The sequence below is a fragment of the Lithobates pipiens genome, unplaced genomic scaffold, assembly GCF_037356315.1.
Source record: "Lithobates pipiens isolate NorthernLeopardFrog02 unplaced genomic scaffold, aLitPip1_a1.2 Scaffold_25, whole genome shotgun sequence".
NCBI lineage: Eukaryota > Metazoa > Chordata > Amphibia > Anura > Ranidae > Lithobates > Lithobates pipiens.
The window spans coordinates 25,978,474-25,998,782 of NW_027507787.1; the positions used below are offsets into that span (position 1 = coordinate 25,978,474).

The 20,309-nt window shown below is 39.8% G+C and overlaps 1 protein-coding gene across 1 annotated transcript in view; it reads right to left on the minus strand.

Annotated features, from left to right (window-relative positions):
• UBE2D1 (ubiquitin conjugating enzyme E2 D1) overlaps window positions 1-20,309 on the minus strand; it is a 45,179-nt gene that overhangs the window by 6,734 nt on the left and 18,136 nt on the right. Inside the window, exons 2-5 of the mRNA XM_077454163.1 lie at window positions 8,050-8,113; window positions 7,927-7,958; window positions 2,798-2,875; window positions 994-1,099 (exon numbers count right to left, since the gene is read on the minus strand). Coding sequence (XP_077310289.1) covers window positions 994-1,099; window positions 2,798-2,875; window positions 7,927-7,958; window positions 8,050-8,113 — 280 coding nt within the window. The remainder of the gene's footprint in view (window positions 1-993; window positions 1,100-2,797; window positions 2,876-7,926; window positions 7,959-8,049; window positions 8,114-20,309) is intronic.

Sequence of the window (20,309 nt, forward strand, 5' to 3'; positions counted from 1 at the left end):
GAACTTTATAGCATACATCATCTCTTGGTCGGCAATCTGTCTACAACAATAAGAGCCACGTATGCAAGTAACAATATATATTATGCCTTCTATAAAGTCAATTATTTTATGTGTGCTTGCATAGATTAAACCTTTTCTCTTCTCTTATTGACTCCTGACAGTTTATCTTTTGACTGATTAAAAGCATTTTATCCTCTGTACATCAGATTTACTAAGGCCCCTTTCACATGGACGGACCGCTCAATGGAGAGCAATGAATGGTCCGATCGAGTCAGCCATACAAACTGACATGCGGTCCCGATGGTTCCATTCATTGCTCTCTACAGATGGATGACAGAGAAATAGTTATGAGTAGATGGCAAAAGGTATATGGATTTTTTTTATAAATGGTGTTGACATTGGTGAGGTATGTTGCATATATTTCAAGAACGCTATATGAATTTTAGCAGCAATAGGTTTGACAGGTACTCGCCCTCACCTCCTCCCCCTGCCACCGGGTCATTCAGAAAGCGCATCGTGATGCGTAGTAGGGTTTTAAATATTAAGTCAGCAGCTACAGAATGCGTAGCGGCTGACTTAAAGTGGAACTCCACTTTAATATGATCTGTTGCCCCACCAGATAAAATCAGAAGAAAAAAAAAAAAATGCAAGGTGAAAACTAAAAATGTTATTGTATTTTACAACAGGGACTGTGCAGCATTAGGATTGAAACATTGGTCTCCATAAAAGCTACACCATTTCTCCCCAAGTTTAGTTAAAAGTTGTACTTGTATCCCTTAGTCCTTAATATTGGCTTGTTTCTGGAAACACAAGGTCTGGGGCAGTTCTTGAGTGTGCAGTCACTGGAAAGCTCATCTACACATGCTGCTTATAGTCAGTGAATTATAAAGTGGAGGAAGAGACAGTTCTGAAAATTTGTATTCAAGAAAAGTTTACCTTGGAGGAACAAAATTGAAAAACATATGAATGTACACCATTTTGATGATAATCTACCTTTTGAAACAGTCAAAGCTGGGGACCATTGTGATCGCAGAATGTCAAGACAAATACTTCCGTTGCTGTTTATGTTTGGATGGTATATTTTTGTTGTAAACGCAACCTACAAGAAAAAAAAAAAATTATATTAAAAATTATATTATATACACACACACACACACACACACACACACACACACACAAAGCAATAAAAATAAAATAAAAAAAACTTGTCAAGTTCTCTCACACAAAAAAGGTTATACCCAACGTTTCAGGCTGTGGCTGACGTTACGTTACGCCACCTAACAGGGTTTTTATACATTATTATATTTCTGGCACTCTAGTGGTAAGTTTACCATGTCCGAGTGTCCCGGCTAACAGACCTCTTGTGGCCATATCAAGAGGGTTCACTTCCATGCTGAATTCGAAATGGACAATCCAGCAAAAACCCAAACAAGGACGACACAAACAGAACCGAGAACGACTATGGCTAAGTGGTCTACCTGCTTTAGTTGCCAAGTGATTTTCGAAGCCAAAGGGTGACTAAAGCCAGACTAAATTGGGGGTCTCCAAACTTGTGAAACAAAAAAGGGCCATTTTACTGTTCTTCAAACTTTAGTCAGACTGTGGACAGCGGGAGTATAAAATGGCCTGGCATCAACTGGAGTAAAGAAAAAAAAATTACATTGCAGGTGCCAGTGGGAGGAGTAGTGCCTCGAGGGCCAGATAAAGGCAAAGGGCAATATTTGGCCCACGGGCTGCTGTTTGGCAACCCCTGATCTAAATAAAACAAGAGGGGGGAGGGGCACACCCTAAAAGATGCATTAAAGATGGAGCAGCCATAAGACCATACAACAGAACACAATATTACAGCGCACACATGCAAAAAATACATTTACCTTCTGCAAGGATATTTAAAACACTTAGACCTTTTCAAAAAACATTATCAAAAAATATGGGGATTTGGTCACACCATATGCCTCTGTGCCCACCCGTTTAATAAGTGGCGACCTTTAGTTCTCCCATACAGAGCAGTGTATTGCTCCCATGGTTCAGAGAAGCAGGATCTCCCATTCTAGGGATAGCATAGGACCCACTAACCGGACTTAAGCACCACATAGCAATATGGTGTGACCAAATCCCCAAGTTTTTTCAAAATGTCTAGGCATTTTAAATATCCTTGCAGGAGGTAAATGTCTTTTTTGCATGTGTGCGCTGTAATATTTTGTTCCCTGATCTAAATAATCACTTAACAGTGAAGCTAGCCTTTAATTTGATGCAGCAGAGCAGAAAGTGTTATGCCAGACAAACAGTCTGATGTATGCAAGCAGTGCAGCCAAGGTTTGCATTACATGCATTACCTATGTGCATAGAGAGTTACAAGGGTGAAACGCTTGCTTTTATGTTACTTAGAAAGGTCTTCCAACACATCCCCCAGTGGTACAGATGTGTACCATGAGGCATATACCATAGATCAGTGTTTCTCTTCTCCAGTCCTCAAGCCGCCCCAACAGGTCATGTTTTCAGGATTTCCCTCAGATGAAACAGCTGTGGTAATTACTAAGGAAGTGAAACTGATCAAATCACCTGTGCAAAATAATGGGAAGGCTGAAAACATGACCTGTTGGGGCGCCTTGAGGACTGGAGAAGAGAAACACTGCCATAGATTCCTTCCATGGCCCTGCAAAGAAATCCCTGACACTTTTGGTGCCTATCCATTCTCTGGGAATGTCATCTTTGCATCATTACAAAGACCAAATCTTAATCTCTGTTGTTCGACTTTAACATGACAAAACACATTGGTGCCCACAGAACTTCTTACCTTTGGAGGTTTGAATGGATAATCTGTTGGAAACTGGATTGTGAGAAAGAAGACTCCACCTTGATATGGACTGTCAGGCTGCAGAAAAAACAAAACAAAAAAAAACACCGCTTTACTGGGAGTCTGGAAATGAAACTCATGTTATATCTGCAATGGAATTTAACCTTAATTTCTCAGCATATTAACAAAACAATCTGTTCAATTCCCAGAGGAGCCTATAGGAGATAAAGAGGAATTGCAACAATAGAACACCAATAAATAAAATAGAGGTTCTAACCTTCACTAAAAACTGCTTTAATCCCTGTTGTGTGTAGCCATTTGTGATTCACAAATTGCAGGTTCCTTGTAGTTTTTCCCAGAGATCACAACAGGACAGTGATGATACTAAAGCTGGTATTAATACTCTGCAGTGTCATACCATGCATGCATTTGTGCACTGTGGTGTCATTCATACTGAATGGCACCCTGATGCACCATGGCAATGCACATGCCTTGCAGCAAACCACCATGTAAGGTGACAGCTTTTCACATGTTGCGTTAGAAAAAGGGGTCAGGAGAGGCTTTGGTCATGCTGGAGTGCTTTAGCAGCCCATTGAAAATTAATAGGCTGTCATCTTTATTCCTTTTAGCATTAATGTTTGGTCTTTGTCCTGATGTTCTGTTGCTGAAGACAAGATAATAATGAGCAGGCAGAGGAGACTGTATGTTCACTAATGAAGATGTGCACGGCTTAAGTATCTGTGGAGCTGCTACAATACAACCACACTGTTCTACAGCAAATCGTATTTTAAGACTAAATTTAAAATTACGCTTTAAAATTTAAAATTTACCCTTTAAGTTTGATTTGATGGTCATGTGACTGCAGTCTTATTTTTTAGGTTAGTCTTACTCCTAACAGGCGGCATGTCTTACGTGGGCGGGCTGTGTGTTAAATCACAGTGGTAAAGCACATTCCTAGTTAGTGTATGATATAGGACAATTTTGTAGCCACGAGCCCCATCACCCCCCCCCCCCCCACCGTTATCAATCATTGCCATTTCCTTTGAGAGCAACTGCTGGTAAAAGCAGATATCAATAATGATTGTAAAGTTGCCAAGGTTGTTTGCCTCAGCCAGAATGATGGGTGCAAGGTTAGTGTGCACTGAATGTGTCAGGCTGAAGAGTCAGTTTTTACAGGTACGCCGTGTGCAGCTACAGCATTCTGTAACTTCTAACAGCTTGGATCTGCTCCTGTGGTTGGCATGGTCAGTTTAGAACAAGAATACAGTGTAACTAGCAGGATCACTAGGTATTAAGCTGTAACATACACATTTGGAAGATTAAAGGGTACAATTAATAAGCAGTTAGTGAACAACGAACATTGCATTGATTTCATGTAAGAACTCTCAAAAAGTGACACAAGTACCCCCCCCCCCAGTACAGTGGGACTTTACAGGCGAACAAAATTCTTATTTGCTCATGACAACATAATTTCTTTGTCCAAAAATGTCCTCAAGATCATTTCTATTTCTTTTGCCAGAATATATTTATAATCTCCCAAATATGCCTCTGAAGAAGGGATTATATCCTGAAACATGTCAGGCTGGTGGAGGATTGTTTGTATTCATTTGTGAATCATTTTTATAAATGGACTGCATATAAAAGGAATTTTCCTGTATGGAATATATTTTCTATATATTTAATATGTCTTCAATAAATGACATTTTAAATAAATAAGAATGTTGTCGCCTATAAAGTCCCACTGTACTGGGTACTTGTGTCTCTCTTTTTGAGAGTCCTTACAAAAAAAAAAAAAAAAAAAAAACTATTATGGGATGTTGGCAACAGCTTTGGAGAATTTAAAATTTCTCTATCTGGTTCATTACTTCTGTACTTTGCATTGATTTCAATTCCCATCTTCTCTGCTCTGAAGAAAATGTTTGACTTTTTCCATTCTTAAAGAGTAGCGTTGCACAGATACCAGCATCGTTATTAAGCATTTGCACCAATACTCCCAAACTAAAACAGATACCTTCAGACTCTGTTCACTTATGTGCTGGTTGGTTTGCAATGCAATTTCAAATCCTAGTCCAGAGTGATTTCACAGCGAACTGTAGTGTATGCAATAAGAAATCGCAAATGAACTGGATTGAAATCACGCAGGATCACACCCACACATGCATAGTTTACATGCATGGTGTGAACAAGCCCCAAAAAAAATAAAAATATAAATAAAATGCATGACACTGAAAATAGATAATCGGTAATTGGTATTGGCGTGCTTGAGAAAAAGTATAAATATATCGTACTTAAAAAGACAGACTGCAGTTGCAGCGCCTGCATAGCTTTATCAGTGATTAACCCTTTAGGACAGTAGTTCTCAACTTCTGTTAGTGGGTCCTGAGGACAGGAGTTGAGAACGACTGCTTTAGGAGCATCTCACCAAAACTATTTTTTTTGTTGCAGAGGATGCCTAAAATCTGACTTGATGCTGAATTCAGGGAAAAAAAATAAAAATAAAAAAAATTATATATATATATATATATATATATATATATATATATATATATATATATATATATATATATATATATATATATATATATATATATATATATATATATACACATACATATACACATATACACACATATATATATATATACACACACATACATATATACACACACAATAAAATTTCTGGGGTTGTTCTGTACACCAACTGTGTACAGAAAGCCCCCAGGTTTCCACACATTGAATTGTACAGAAAATGACAGCGTTGCAAATTGAAAAAGGTCATTTTTAACCACTTCAGCCCCAGACCAATTTGCTGGTCAAAGACCAGACCACTTTTTGCGATTCGGCACTGCGTCGCTTTAACTGACAATTGTGCGGTCGTGCGACGTGGCTCCCAAACAAAATTGACGTCCTTTTTTCCCCACAAATAGAGCTTTCTTTTGGTGGCATTTGATCACCCCTGCGGTTTTTATTTTTAGCACTATAAACAAAAATAGAGTGACAATTTTGAAAAAAAAAAAAAGCATTACTTTTTAACCTTTTGTTATAATAAATATCCCCCAAAAATATATAAAGAAATACATTTTTTTCCCTCAGTTTAGGACGATACGTAGTATTCTACATATTTTTCGAAAAAAAAAAAAAAAAAAACACACGCAATAAGCGATTATTGATTGGTTTGCGCAAAAGTTATAGCGTTTACAAAATAGGGGATAGTTTTATAGCATTTTTATCAAAATTTCTTTACTAGTAATGGTAGCGATCAGCGATTTTTATTGTGACTGCGACTTTATGGCGGACACGGACATTTTTGGGACCATTGTCATTTATACAGCAATCACTGCTATATAAATGCAGTGATTCATGTGTAAATGACACTGGCAGTGAAAGGGTTAACCAGTGGGTGGCAGTGTAGGGGTTAAGTGTTCCTAGGGGTGTGTTACTAAGTGTTGGGGGCTGGGCTTTCTTTTACTGAACACTGATCTCTGCTCCAATCACATGGAGCAGAGATCAGCATCACTAGTTGCTAGGCAGAACGAGGAAATGCTGTTTACAAGGGCATTTCCTCGTTCAGCCGCCCCGTGAAACAATCGCGGGTATGCCCGCGACGATCGAGTCCACGGGACCCGCGACTGGACTCATGGGGAACCCAACCAGCACGCCGCCAGCATTAGAGATTGGATGTACCTGTACGCCAATATGCCTGCCGGTGCCATTCTGCCGACGTACATCGGCATGCACTGGTCGGGAACCGGTTAATAACATTCAATTACAATATGGCTTGAGTCACACGTGTGTATGCATATGTATGTAAAAATAAACAGTTCCAAGGGTAGCAACAACACTATGTTGAAAATGCCCAGGTCACCCAAAGAGATCCATATAAATCCAAAACTTGTTTAGAGGCACTCACGGTTCTTGCAGAGGAAGATTAAAAAAACAGCAGTATTTTAATAGTGTGAGACAAATCTTTGTCTGACAATCTTCTTCTTCCTCTGCAAGGCCTGCGAGTGCCTATAAACAAGTTTTGGATTTATAATTTGCCATTTTTTCCCCCCATGAAAGTAGGGTTAGTCTTTAAGTGGTTGCAAATCTACATTCACGCTGAAAGGAGCGGGCGTCAAAGTGTCGCTAGTTTTAGCAGCGCTTTTCGGCTGCTAGCAGGGCCCTTTTACCCCCCGCTAGCGTCCAAAGGGTTAAAAGCACCATGTTGGGGCGTTGCCGAAGTGCCTCAACGCTGCCCATTCATTTCAATGGGCAGGGCGTTTTGGGAGAAGGAGGATCGGGCTTTTCTGTGTAAAATCACTGGACAGAGCAGACAAGTATGACATGTTTGCTATTTAAAAACAAAAACAAGAAAACAAACCTTTAGGCTGCATTCACACCCAAGCGTTTCAAATTTGCTTGTTTTTACCGCATTTTGTTCAGGTCACCAATGTAAAAGGAAGGAAAAATAACACCTGTAATCTGCCCCAATAAAAGCTCATGTTCTTTTCTGAGCTTAGGGCGTTTTTCAGGCCTTTTGCTTCAGGTAACAAAATGCTCAGATGGGAATAGGTGCCATTGAAATTAATGGGATTTTGCTTGGGCGTTGTACTTGCTGAAAACGCTCAGGTATGAATGCCGCCTTAATGTCACTTTAGCTAAATATATGGATCTTAAACTTTTGGGCTAAGATTTAATCAAAATCTAGTAAAGTGAGAGGGGAGGAAATCCAAGAGGGGGGGGGGGGGGGGGGCAAATCTGACAGCTCTTTAGAGCAGGAAGAAGCAAGTTCCCCAGTAAGAAGTAAACAAGAATGTAGAGAGATGGAAGTTTTTTTTAAAAATGTAGGAAGGGTGAGATCATTCCTTCCAAATACTCCAAAAACAAAGAGCAACGTCTACATTCTCTACTAATCTATTTTCACAGCATATCAGCTCCTAGAGACTATAACTCAGGCTAAAGGTGGCCATGCACAATGGGACTTCTGAAAAAGAAGAGATAGAGAAATTGTCCATAACATCCAAGACACAGGCTGTCATTTTCCAACTTTCTACAAGCTCCAATTTCTTTCCTTATGTTCCTACATTAAAATGATTGCGTTCTGTCCTCAGGACTAAAGAATTATATACATAAAACCCCATACTTACAGGTCCCATTATTGTGGCCTGCCAGTGAAACACTGCGGAGAAATAAAGCACATATCATAAGTATGTTCTGAAACAGACAAACAAAATATGAAACAAAACAAACATAATATTAGGTAAACCTACTATCATCTCCTACTGGTCCTGCTGAGCATTGGGCTGGAGGATCACGCTGCAAGTCTGTCAACTCCTTAAAATAAAAAGAAGAAGGAGACTTAATCCAAGCATTCAGAAAAATATTAAGTTTGAAAAAAACAACAGGTTAGCAGCAAAGACATTCAAAAGGTAGGTAGAGAGAGAGAGAGAGAGAGAGAGAGATTATATTTACACACACACAATACTAACATTGAATGCCATTAAAAACAGCTCTGTAATTTTCTGTAAAATGCAATGACAACCTGTAGGCGTTCTTTACACAGCTGTTATACAGAACACCCACCAAAAAAAAAAAAAAAAAAATTATATTAAAAATTATTTTTTGCTTGTGTGATTGGTTTACTGATAGATATTGTCAGATATTAGGCATCCCCTGAAAAAATAAATTTTTGGAAAGATACTCCTAAAGAGAAAATCACATGTAAAGGGATGCAGACCCTGTCACTTTCTTCATTAGAACCCTGCAAGTACAGCATCAAATTAAATCATTTTAAAAGCACTCCCATACAGATTCAATTAGCACATGGACACAGACAAACCGCTATATCAGAACAACAACAAAAAAATAAAAAAAAATAAAAGAATTGGGGGGGGGATGTAGGAATCTGCAAGGTTTGCTAAATTCCTGCAATGTACATAGATTTCCAAGAGGAGAATTTTTTCTGAATAAAAGTGGATCTACTTTTTAAGCACTTCGTATACAAATCCTGAGAGAGGATGTGAGGGGCATGATAGAGCTCCAACTAGAAGAATATAGAGTGCGAGTTTGGGTGCTACCCACCTAGGGAGATAATGGTTTGCTGACCACTTAGGTATATGTGTGCTCTATGCAATGTCAAGCATCTTATTTCTTTCCAGGTTTACTTTAAAGAATTATATTTACTACTCTGTGTCCTCCTGACCCACGAGCTCCAATATAGTGTCCTTGTGTCCCCAGAGTAAAGACATGCCCCCCCATATCATTACATACAGCAAAAACAAACCAATTTCTTTCTCTAACTCGCACTACTAAAATATAAATTTAGATAGATTTTTTTATTCACATTTAAGAAACTCAGCTCTCTATGCTGTCAATATAAACCCAACACATTCTGCACAATACCTCACAACAAAGTGGGAAAATGGCTATTAACAGCTTCACACTATTCATCCGACACAAGAAAATAATTACATGCAGTGTAGCAAAGACTGCAATAACTCCCTTGCCAGCCCCCTCTAAAAAGATATACCTATACAAAAAAAAATAAAAAAAAACACCCCGCAGATGGCTTCCATGGGAACGATGATATGCTAAAAGACTTTTGACAACATTATTGTACATTCACAGATTACAAACAAGATAAGTTCTGTAGGTTTGTTCTTAAGTTGAATCCGTTTGTAAGATGGAACAGGTACTTTTTTTAGCTCTAACCAAAATAAAAATTAAAAATAGCATTGTGTTATCACCCCTGTAACACTTGTTTTGCTGTCTGTACACCTCTTCAGAATATTTCACCTCACTTTCTGTCCCAATGACAAATGGATTTTGAAAAGTTTGGTTTGTAGTAAAAAACAGGTACTCAGATAGCACTATAACCCCAGTGCTGGGATGAATGGTATGTAGTCTTACAAAACTCATCGCTGATACGCGTGCGGAAGGAGCCTGGGACCTCACTGCAGCCACTTTATCCACCTATGTCTGTTTTGTAAGACTACATACCATTCATCCCAGCCCTGGGGTTATAGTGCTGAGTACCTGCATTTTAGAAAGAAGAGAAAAATAAAATAAAAGTGATTTTAGCCACAAGGTGTGCATTATATATTTCTTATTGCTTTTCATGGTACTGTGGTTGGAAAGAGTGACAACGTGCGGTTGTTTAAAGCAGTGGGACATTGTATTCCATTCATCTGCCTACTCAAGCCTCCATTTATGACCACTTTTAGTGGTGAATACCTGTTTGCCCCATCTGTCAGTTCAGGGGTCCAGTGACTGAGGTGAGCGGTTTGGCTAGCTGGTGGAGGAATCACGGATTAACCCTTTCATGACTAAGCCCATTTCTGACATTTAGTGTTTACAAGTTAAAATCCCTATTTTTTGCTAGAAAATTACTTAGAAACCACAAACATATTATATATATTTTTAGCAGAGGATCTAGAGAATAAAATGTCGATTGCTATATCACACGGTATTTGTGCAGCAGTGTTTTAAAACACAATTTTTGGGGAAAAGGGACACTTTAATGAATAAAAACAAAACACTAAAGTTATCCCAATTTTTATGTATAATGTGTAAGATATAACTAGAGTAGATAATAGAGAGGATATATGGACTTGAGGTAGGGGAATATCTTTGGTGTTTTGGGTAGCACCTGTTTTTTTCACATATGTATTTAATCATTTTTCATGTGCATAAGTATTTGCTTGTGTTAAAGTTGGTATTGGAGCACTGAATTAGCACAATTAGCAGGTGGTACTTTTAAGGTCTGCATGTGATATATATTGAGAAATAATTTTGGAGCACAGTACATATAAAAAAAAAAAAAAAAAAAAAAAACACTTTATTTTTGATTGGGTAGGTGGCGCAATCTATAATTTGTTACACATTTTTTCTCACTTCTAAGAAGGGATTCATTTGACTGCAGCACACCAGATAAACAGATTTGAGCGCCGGTATTTTTTTCATTACATGAGGAATATGTGCCTTAGTAACACTATGTTGTCATCAAGGGACAAATACGGAAGCTGAAGTGTTATAGCTGATGACAACTCTGCAATATTAAATCTTTCAAGTCACACCCATTACACTTATCTCCCTGGTAAGTTTTGCAGCTTCCTGTCACCCATTTGCCTCCAGTCTGCCTATCACATTAGTACACGGATGTCAAAATGGCAAAACATGTTGAGGGGAGACTACACCAGGTGACCACATTCCCTAGACGCCACTCATGTGATCTGAACAGGAAATGGAAAGTTCTTCTCTAGTTCGGGCAATTTGTTTCCAGCAGCAGGAATCAAAACTTTGCTATGTGAATGTGTTTTATTATAGGTTTTTAATAAACACATTGTGCCAAAACCCTCTTGTATCCTTCCCTTTCTTATAATAGCGTATAAAGAGTAGCAACTGGAATCTGACTCTCTGGGAATTCAAGGAATACCGACCAATTACAACATAACGTGCGGTTTGACCATATTTTTCAATTAGGAGAAGGTGAGAAATTTAAACTGAAAACTGATTGAGGGTGTCTGAGAAATTAACCAATGAACTGCACTGAGGAGGGAGTCTTCCATATTTTACTGTGGAGGGGAATCGGTCATATGGAAAGCGTCTTTATTTCAAACTGTGAAGTGGATAGTTTCATACTTAGGAGTGTGGTGGATTTTGACATTGCTTTTTGTTTTAGACAACGTGGACTTTTTTTGCACTATTATGGTTTACAGATAGACTGTTTTACATAGGGAAAGGTGTATTTATTGCTCTTTGGAGATTTTATGTACTCAATTGCGCGGAAGTTCTGTTTTAGCGCTGTCTTTTTTGTACATATTGGATAATGAACTCAGCATTATCACTTCTGCCTACTGAGCAGGGAGATAATCCACAAAAATGTAAAGGTGAACCCTGAAGTGGTAAAGTAGATGTCCTGGCTGTGCAGTGAGGTAAAATAAATTAAAGAAGAAATACGTTTGGTGTCCTTTGTTACTGAGCATCTTACCAATAAAGCACATATAAATATTACAAACCAGTTAACAAGGAAGCTTGTACAGGGGTTGCCCTTCACAGGTTTTAGGAGGACCTTGCCCAGTCTGACCAAAGTTTGTCACAGCACACTCTGGCCAACGTTTATAAGAGTACCATGTGGTAATTGTTTTTGTACAGCTTTTAAATTAAAGGTTTGTCACATTCAGTAAAATGGTCTTGTTGACTTTTGAATATAGTTAACACAAAAAAAAAAAAAAAAAAAAAAAAAAAAACACCACCTTCATCGCATTTCTCAATTCAGTGTCCGCAAGAATACCTAGGATGCATCTGTCAAAGCTGCCTACATTCAGTATAGTGAATATCAGCAATACAATTCTGTGACTTTCAATTAAAAAGGGTCTTTTTTTGTTTCAACCCCATACCATATGCATGAGGCCTCCTTCAGTTGCTTGACATTTAGGCTGGGTTCACACTGCTGCAGGGGGAGATCCGGATGTGATTCGCACCGCAAATCACATCCGATCTCCGTAGCGATGCGAGTACAGCCATACAGATAGTATGGCTGAATTCGCATCGCACCCGCAGCAAACTCACACGGGACCCTTTTTTTGGTCCGCAACAGAATCGGATCGCATGGGGGTTCACACCATGCGATCCGATTCCTGTGCGAGTCGGCAGATCGCACTGCGATGTGCGGACGGATCTGGGGGTGTCATTAACATATCATTGACATTCCCAGCCGTCCGCATAGGGCAGTGTGAACTGCCGGCGGGAGGTGTGCGATGCGGGAAAACGCCGCGGATTCGCGGCGTTCCCGCATCGCAGCGGTGTGAACCCGGCCTTATGGCAAGAAGGATTGCCTTGTCTACCAGTATTAAAAAGTCTGAATGGAGTAAAATATAACTACAGATTCGTAGCAGCATTAGAGTTGGCAGAGTGTCTTCTAGGCCAGTCTCGCCTAGGCTAAATCTTTGGACCAACATTCATTGGTTCACTCAATTTGGGGAGTATTTTTTTGCACGGGCATGGAAACCAAAATAAAAATTTATATACACACACACACACACACACACACACACACACACACACACACACACACACACACACACACACTCTTTAAACCAATTTGGGGTGGTTTGGCTGGAGGAGTATCTCTTTAATAGACGATTAAAAAGCAAACACCTTGCAAAGTCCAACTGCGTGTTAGCTACATCCTGCATGTGTAGCCAACTAAAAAGAACAAGTATCAGAAAACAAATTATCTTAAGCATTTCCATTAATTTAAACATGCCTTGGGTGTATAGTTGGATGTAGATATTGCAAGCCTAGCTGTAGTAGGTCAGATAGATATGGGAATGAGGGAAGGAAAATAGCAACATAAAGGCAAGGAAACCAGCAGCATTAAATGTACACATGGACTGCAGTTATGTATAACCAGTAATCAACACAGAGACATTGTGGGACATTTAGTTCCTTAATGATGTAGCCAACAGGCTGTCCAAACAACTGCTTTACAATAAAAAATGAAATGCTTATTTTAAATCAAATGAAACAAATTCTGCTACATACTTGTACCCGTTTATATGTAGTTTTCTCTTCTCTACAGCCTCTTAACACATTTTTCACAGCAAATCTGAGCTCCAGAAGGAAGGGGGTGGGAATCTGACATGACACACTGCATAGCTCAGAGAGGAGAGCCCAGTGTAATCTGAGACCTGAGTGGAGGAGATACATATCCCCCTCCACACAGCGAAACATGCACAGTTGGGGTTAATCAAAAATATGCACTGGAGCTCCTTTCTCACATCCCATTCATCTCTTAGAGAAAAAATTTCAGCAGCAAGTCATGCAGATAGAGGGACTAGACAGCAGAGAAAATTTCATTCAATGCTTTGGATTGAGGCAAGTACACACTAAGGATATGCTTTGTTAATTTTTTTTTTTTTTTTTTTTACTTGAACAAAATGACTGTACAGTTATTCAAGCTGTAGCCATTTACATGTTACTTTGTTTTGTGCAGTAGCATAGGCTACATGAACTTTTGTTCAGATGCAGTTATTATACGGCAATAAGTAAAATTTTAAAAGAAAATAAATTTAAGAAGGTACAAAATGCCCTGCTTCTGTACTACCACTAATTGTGTCAGGGCAAACGAATAGTTACTGGGAACTGAACACTTTGCGACGGCCCTCTGGATGATCCTCACATTACAAAGGCTCAGATCCACTTTAAAATGCTTGAAGCAACACTACGTCCTAGACTCCTGGGTAATGTAACCAGAACAGCAGTCTCAATAGCAATTATGCTTGGTGTTACCGTCTAAGCCTCCAGAATAACAAAACTGACCTAAATTAAGGAGTACAAGATTGAACGATGTAACCGTGACTGTCAGTTATAATTTATGGGGGGTTAAATTCTCTTCAACACACATGCCTGTACCAGACAGGTTTAATTTTCACACACACGCATTAGATACATAAGTGTTGAAAGCTTCCACCATCCTCAAAATTAGAATTGGGGATCCCTGCTGGAAAAAAAGAGGTTCAACCCAACACAAGCCTTTTACATTGAATTTAAAAGGAGGAGCTCCGGTCCCCCCCCCCCCCCAAAAAAAGAAAGTCAGCAGCTACAAATACTGTGGCTGCTGACTAATAGAAGGACCCTTTCCTGTTCATAGATCCAGTGATATCCTCGCCCAAGCCAATACTTCAAATTGGGAGTTGGGTCCAAGTGCCGTCATCCTAAAGCTATCGTAAATGTTATTTTATTTTTTTAAATAAAAAAACAAAAAAAAAAAAAAAAAAAAAAAACATACCTATACTTAAATGCTCTGTGCAATGGTTTTAAACAGAGCAGCCCTGATCCTCTTCTGGAGTTCCCCCGTCGGCCAATTCCATTTATCGGGTACCCCCATGCAGGCTCACTCCAGTCCCGCTGTTGCATCTATTGACACCGACAGCGGGACGCAGCCCCGCCCCCACTCCTGTGTCCCAGCTTTTGATTAACAGCAGGGTAAGATTGCTGTGGCGATCTGGCCAAAAGTGGGAGCAGGTGAGGAGAAGTGCAAACAAGCGGAACTTTGCCTTTTGGGTAAAATTCTGCTTTAAGCACATAGTTTCAAGTGTTTAATGACTCAAAATTGCTGATCTGAAAGAGTGCAAAGACCAATAATGATGTACAAAGTCCAGGAATTCATAACAACCGGTGATCTTTCAGATTACTACAGCTAGTAAAAAGATCCTTTTCAAGAAGATAGGGCAAGGATTGCAAAGGGGCTTGTGCATATCCAACTGAACTATAACTGATGTGCAAGTCTATTGGATGGTTGTTTAACTGTGCAGATCTCCAAATGCATGCTCTCTGAACAGTACTGTTAAATGGAATTGCTTCAAGTGAGGTCTGAATCACCTTATCAGTATGCTGTTCTTTAACTAACCAATCACAGGCCAAGTAAGCCCTTGACCATGCTGCAATACTTCATCTGAAGGGGAGAAAGTAAGATCACGGACCAGGCTATATAATCTGAATTATAAATCTTCTGATCAGGTAAAACAGTTCACATGTGTATTTAGCTAGATTCCCATGCTCTTGCTTTAATTCAATCCTTAGTTTTATATATAAACTGAAGGAAAATTTTTTTTTGGATAGAGTGGGATTAGAACACCAGGCAGCTATTCACCCGTTAGAGAGCACAGACAATAGCTACAAACACTTTAGAAAAAAGTAATTTGAGCAGCTATACAGCCACTTTAAATCACTAGTAAAAAAAAGATCCGCCCTATTGCCGGGAGTACATCTATTGACGTCCTCCTGTCCCTGAATGGCATGCACGCCCCCTGTAGGGCGCACTCTGATCAGCGAGTCTACGAGACGCGCTGGATCACAGATCCGAGTAAGGCATCAATCCCGACCCCTTACCATGTGATCAGCTGATCATTTGATGTCAACAGAGTCGGTAATCAGCTATTTTTTTCTCCTCGTGCTGACAGCGTGAGGATGAAGAAAAAAAAATAAAAAATAAAGCTGGTCACCAGGGGCTGTGAGACGGACAACAGTTCCAATCATGGCGAGCTGCCACCAGCCTCTGTGCCCACCTGTGCCTCCTGACAGTGCCATCCACCAGTGCTTATCAATGAAGGAGAAAAATAACCTGTTTGCAAAATTTTCAACTATGAAACAATTTTTTATGCAAAATTTCCCTTATTTTATTGTTTAGCAAGAAATAAAAATCCCTGCTGTGATTAAATACCACCAAAAGAAAGCTCTAATTGTGGGGAAAAAATATATATAAAAATGTAATTTGGGTACATTGTTGTATGACCGAGCAATTGTCATTCAAATTTCATCAGTGCTGAAAGCTGAAAATTGGTCTAGGCAGGAGGGGGGTTTAAGTGCCCAGTAAGGCTGCTTTCACACTGGGGCGGGAGCGGAGTCGGCGGTAAAGTGCCGCTATTTTTAGCGGCGCTTTACCATCGTTTTAGCGGCGGTCTGCGGGCGCCAGCGGGGTGGTTTTAACCCCCGCTAGTGGCCGAAAAAGGGTTAAACCTGCCCGCAAAGCGCCGCTGCAGCGGCGCTTTGCCGGCGGTATTGTCGCAGTGTCCCATTGATTTCAATGGGTAGGAGCGGTGAATACACCGCTCCAAAGATGCGGCTAGCAGGACTTTTTTCACCGTCCTGCCAGCGCATCGCTCCAGTGTGAAAGCCCTCCGGCTTTCACACTGGAGTGAAAGGGGCCGGTTTTTTTCAGGCGCTACTTTTAGCGCTGTAACGCCTGAATACCGCCCCAGTGTGAAAGCAGCCTAAGCAAGTGATTAAAGAGCAACTGCTCTGTCCTGCAGCAGATCCTCCTCTTACCTATTGACTCACCGACAGTCCCATTCACTTTAATGGGACGGCTGGTGATTCAGCAGTGACAAACAAAAATGGGATGGCAGCACTCCCATATTAGATGCAAAAATAGAAAAGTTTGAGGAGATAAAATCAGGAGACAAAAAATAAATAAATAATAAAAAAAATAAAATAAAAAAAAACAAACAAACAAACAAACAATGGCAGGGGCATTGCCTATTTAGGCTAGGCAATAGAATACCTAGGAGTGAATCCAGCCATAGCAAAGCAATCCAAACTTGCCAATATGCTTACAAACTAGTGGCAAACGCATCTGGCCACATGTATTATGATGGGGAGGGGGTTAAGGCGACCCATAGGGGATTCTTTTTTTCTTCATTCAACCAGCAGGTTGGGGAAAAAAAAAAAAAAAAAAAAAAAAAAAAAAAAAAAACTACTTTGATGTGGATGGGAGAATCGTCCCTGTTAAGCTATTGTATTCTGACAACAGAGAAACTTTCTCCACATACAAACTACACTAATCAGCGTTGAAGGCTATACCAACAGCACTCATCGATTGGGAAGGGCGTTTATAGGTTTGACTTCTGTACAACCATAGTGCCCATACAAAGATCAAACATTAATCTGTTCTCTGCTGAATCAGTTGAATTTCGATTCATGTATTCATGAGTACCTAGATTTTTTCAACCTGAACACTATCCCTGCCCCCCCCCCCAACACATCCTCCGAAACTCAACTGAAGAGAGTGCTTTCTAGGAGGTGCTTAACACAGATGGATTTTACTGCACCTTGCTTGACTGAATTTACCCAGTTGCGAAAACATTTAGAAGTCCATTTGTACAGTTTAGCTCATTCAAAAGCTAGGTACACAGATATTTATTTTTTGCTAGTGGACTGAACTCAGATTCCTGTATTCACATCGCTTGTGTTCCCACTGCCTTATTATATATGGATACTAGCTAAAATTCCAGACTTGCATACCCAAGATTAACTACGAAGAGCTAAACAACTTTTCTTGCTTGAGGATATCAATAGTAGAATATTCTGTAGTAGTTCTCCATATTCTATTCTGTACAGTCATGATAAAACCAGTTTTTCATGTCCTAAAAATAGTTGCACCAATACTAGTATCAGTGCCAATACCGAGAATTTGCAGGAGTACTCGTACTCTAGCAAATGCTCCTGGTGCCAAGTCCAATACCTGGACACTCAGGGATGCGGGGCAAGTTATAATCACTGATCTCCCTGTGTGGCTTTCAATAAAGCAGCTGCTTCTCCTCCTCTCCCCTCGGCAGCTGTCAGCCACAGGGAGATCATTGATTATAAAAACTTTCCCTACCGGTCGCTCTTAAGCGTCCCCTGTATCCTCCTCTGCCCCCCCCCCCCCCTTTCATCCATCCTAGATCTTTCAGGATGGAGGGCAGAGGAAGGAGCCAGTAAAAATGCCATTTACCGGCTCCTTCCTTTCCTGAATGCACAGAGGCAGTGATCGCTGTCCATTCATAACTGAGCACTGGAATATGTGTTTACGAAGTGTCCATTTATAAAATGGAGATGAGCCGCTGTCTGTCCATTCATCTTCAGTGCAGCGGAGGCTACAGAGAAAGGGACTGAGGAATCTCTAGCCTCAGTCCTTTTCCCTGTCTCAAAAGGGGAGACGTCAAGGGTCTAGTTTAGACCCCTGACATCCCACCAAAACTCCCCCCCCCCCCCCCCAGAGGGTTGAGAGAAAAAAAACACCACACACACACTGACAGTTCATGCCTCAGTGCCACGTCCACGCCACAATAATCCTCATGAGAAAAAATAAAAAAAAATTGTTGTTTCAAACCACAATGGTGGATATGGTATAAAAGGTTCTGCAGATCTGACAGGTAAGATAGTGAAAAAAGTATACAAATGGGAGTGCGTTATAATATATATATATATATATATATATATATATATATATATATATATATATATATATATATATATATATATATATATATATATATATATATATATATATATATATATATATATATAAATAATTTTATTTATTACACATACATACCACATTGCAGGCAAGATTTTCTTTTATGCCAGACCATGCTATTTGACTTGAGCCCCTTTCACACGTGGAGGGTCCGTATTCTGCCATCCGCTTGCTCAGCAGGGATCACTCTGGTGATCCCCGCTGAGCCGGTGGATGACTAGTCCGTCTCTGCACACTGTGCAGAGAAAGACCGATCAGATCTCCGCTTTCCTCTATGGGAAGGGGAAATTGGATGAAAAACGAACTGAACCATCTGTCTCTTTTCATCCGATGACGGATGGAAAAATAAGGTTTTCTTCTGTCATCAGTTTTGGATCATAGCGGAGACTGATGTCTATGTTCATTCGCTCTCCCACAGGTATACATGCATGTCCGTTTTTCATCTGAAACCAGGTGGATGAAAAAAATGGAAATACGGTCCGCCTGTGTGAAATGACAATAATAAAATAAATAATAAATGCCATAATATATGGCAATATGGGCATGTATGGCTTCCAGGGGCACTGGGTCATTGGTGTTTATTGATGTGACAGAAGCTGCCAGATAAATTCTGTAGTGTTTAGCCACTTAAGCCCCGGACCAATTGTCAGCCTAAGGACCAGAGGTCTTTTTATAATTTCGCACGGCACTGCTTTAACTGGTAATTGCGCGGTCATGCAATGTTGTACCCAAACGAAACTTGCGTCCTTTTCTTCCCACAAGTTGAGCTCGTTTGATAGCATCTGCGATTTTTATTTTTTTACGATATAAAAAAGGAAAAAAAAAAAAAAAAAAAAAGATATTTTCTACTTTGTTATAAGAAAAATCGAACTAAATTTTAGTCATACATTTAGGCCAAAATGTATTCGGTCACATTTTTTTTTTTTTTTTTTTTTTTAACTAAAGAAAGTCAATATGCGTATATTTATTGGTTTGCGCAAAAGTTATAGCGTCTACAAACTAGAGTACATTTTCTGGAGTTTACACACCTTTTAATGACTGCCCATCTCATTTCTTGAGGTGCTAAAATGGCAGGGCAGTAAACCCCCCCCCCCCCCCATGACCCCATTTTGGAAAGTAGACACCCCAAGGAAACTGCTGAGGGGCATGTTGAGCACATTGAATATTTTTTTTTGTCCCAAGTGATTGAATAATGACAAAAAAAAAAAAAAAAAAGTTTACTAACAGTTATCACTAAATGATATATTGCTCACACATGCCATAGTTATATGTGGAATTTCACCCCAAAATATATTCTGCTGCTTCTTTTGAGTACGGGGATACCACATGTGGGACTTTTTGGGAGCCTAGCCGTGTATGGCACCCCGAAAACCAAGCACTGCCTTCAGGATTTCACTCCTCACTACCTATCACAGTTTCGAAGGCCATAAAATGCCAAAATAGCACAAACCCCCCCCCCCCCCATGACCCCATTTTGGAAAGTAGACACCCCAACTTTTATTTTTGCACAAAGTTGTCACCAAATGATATATTGCTCACACATGCTATGGGCATAAGTGAAATTACACCCCAAAATAAATTCTGCTGCTTCTCCCGAGTACAGGGATACCACATGTGGGGGACTTTTTGGGAGCCTAGCCACGTACGGAAGCCCGAAAATCATGCACCGCCTTCAGGATTTCAATATAAAACGCTACCAAAAAAAAAAAAAAAAAAATAACTTAGCGA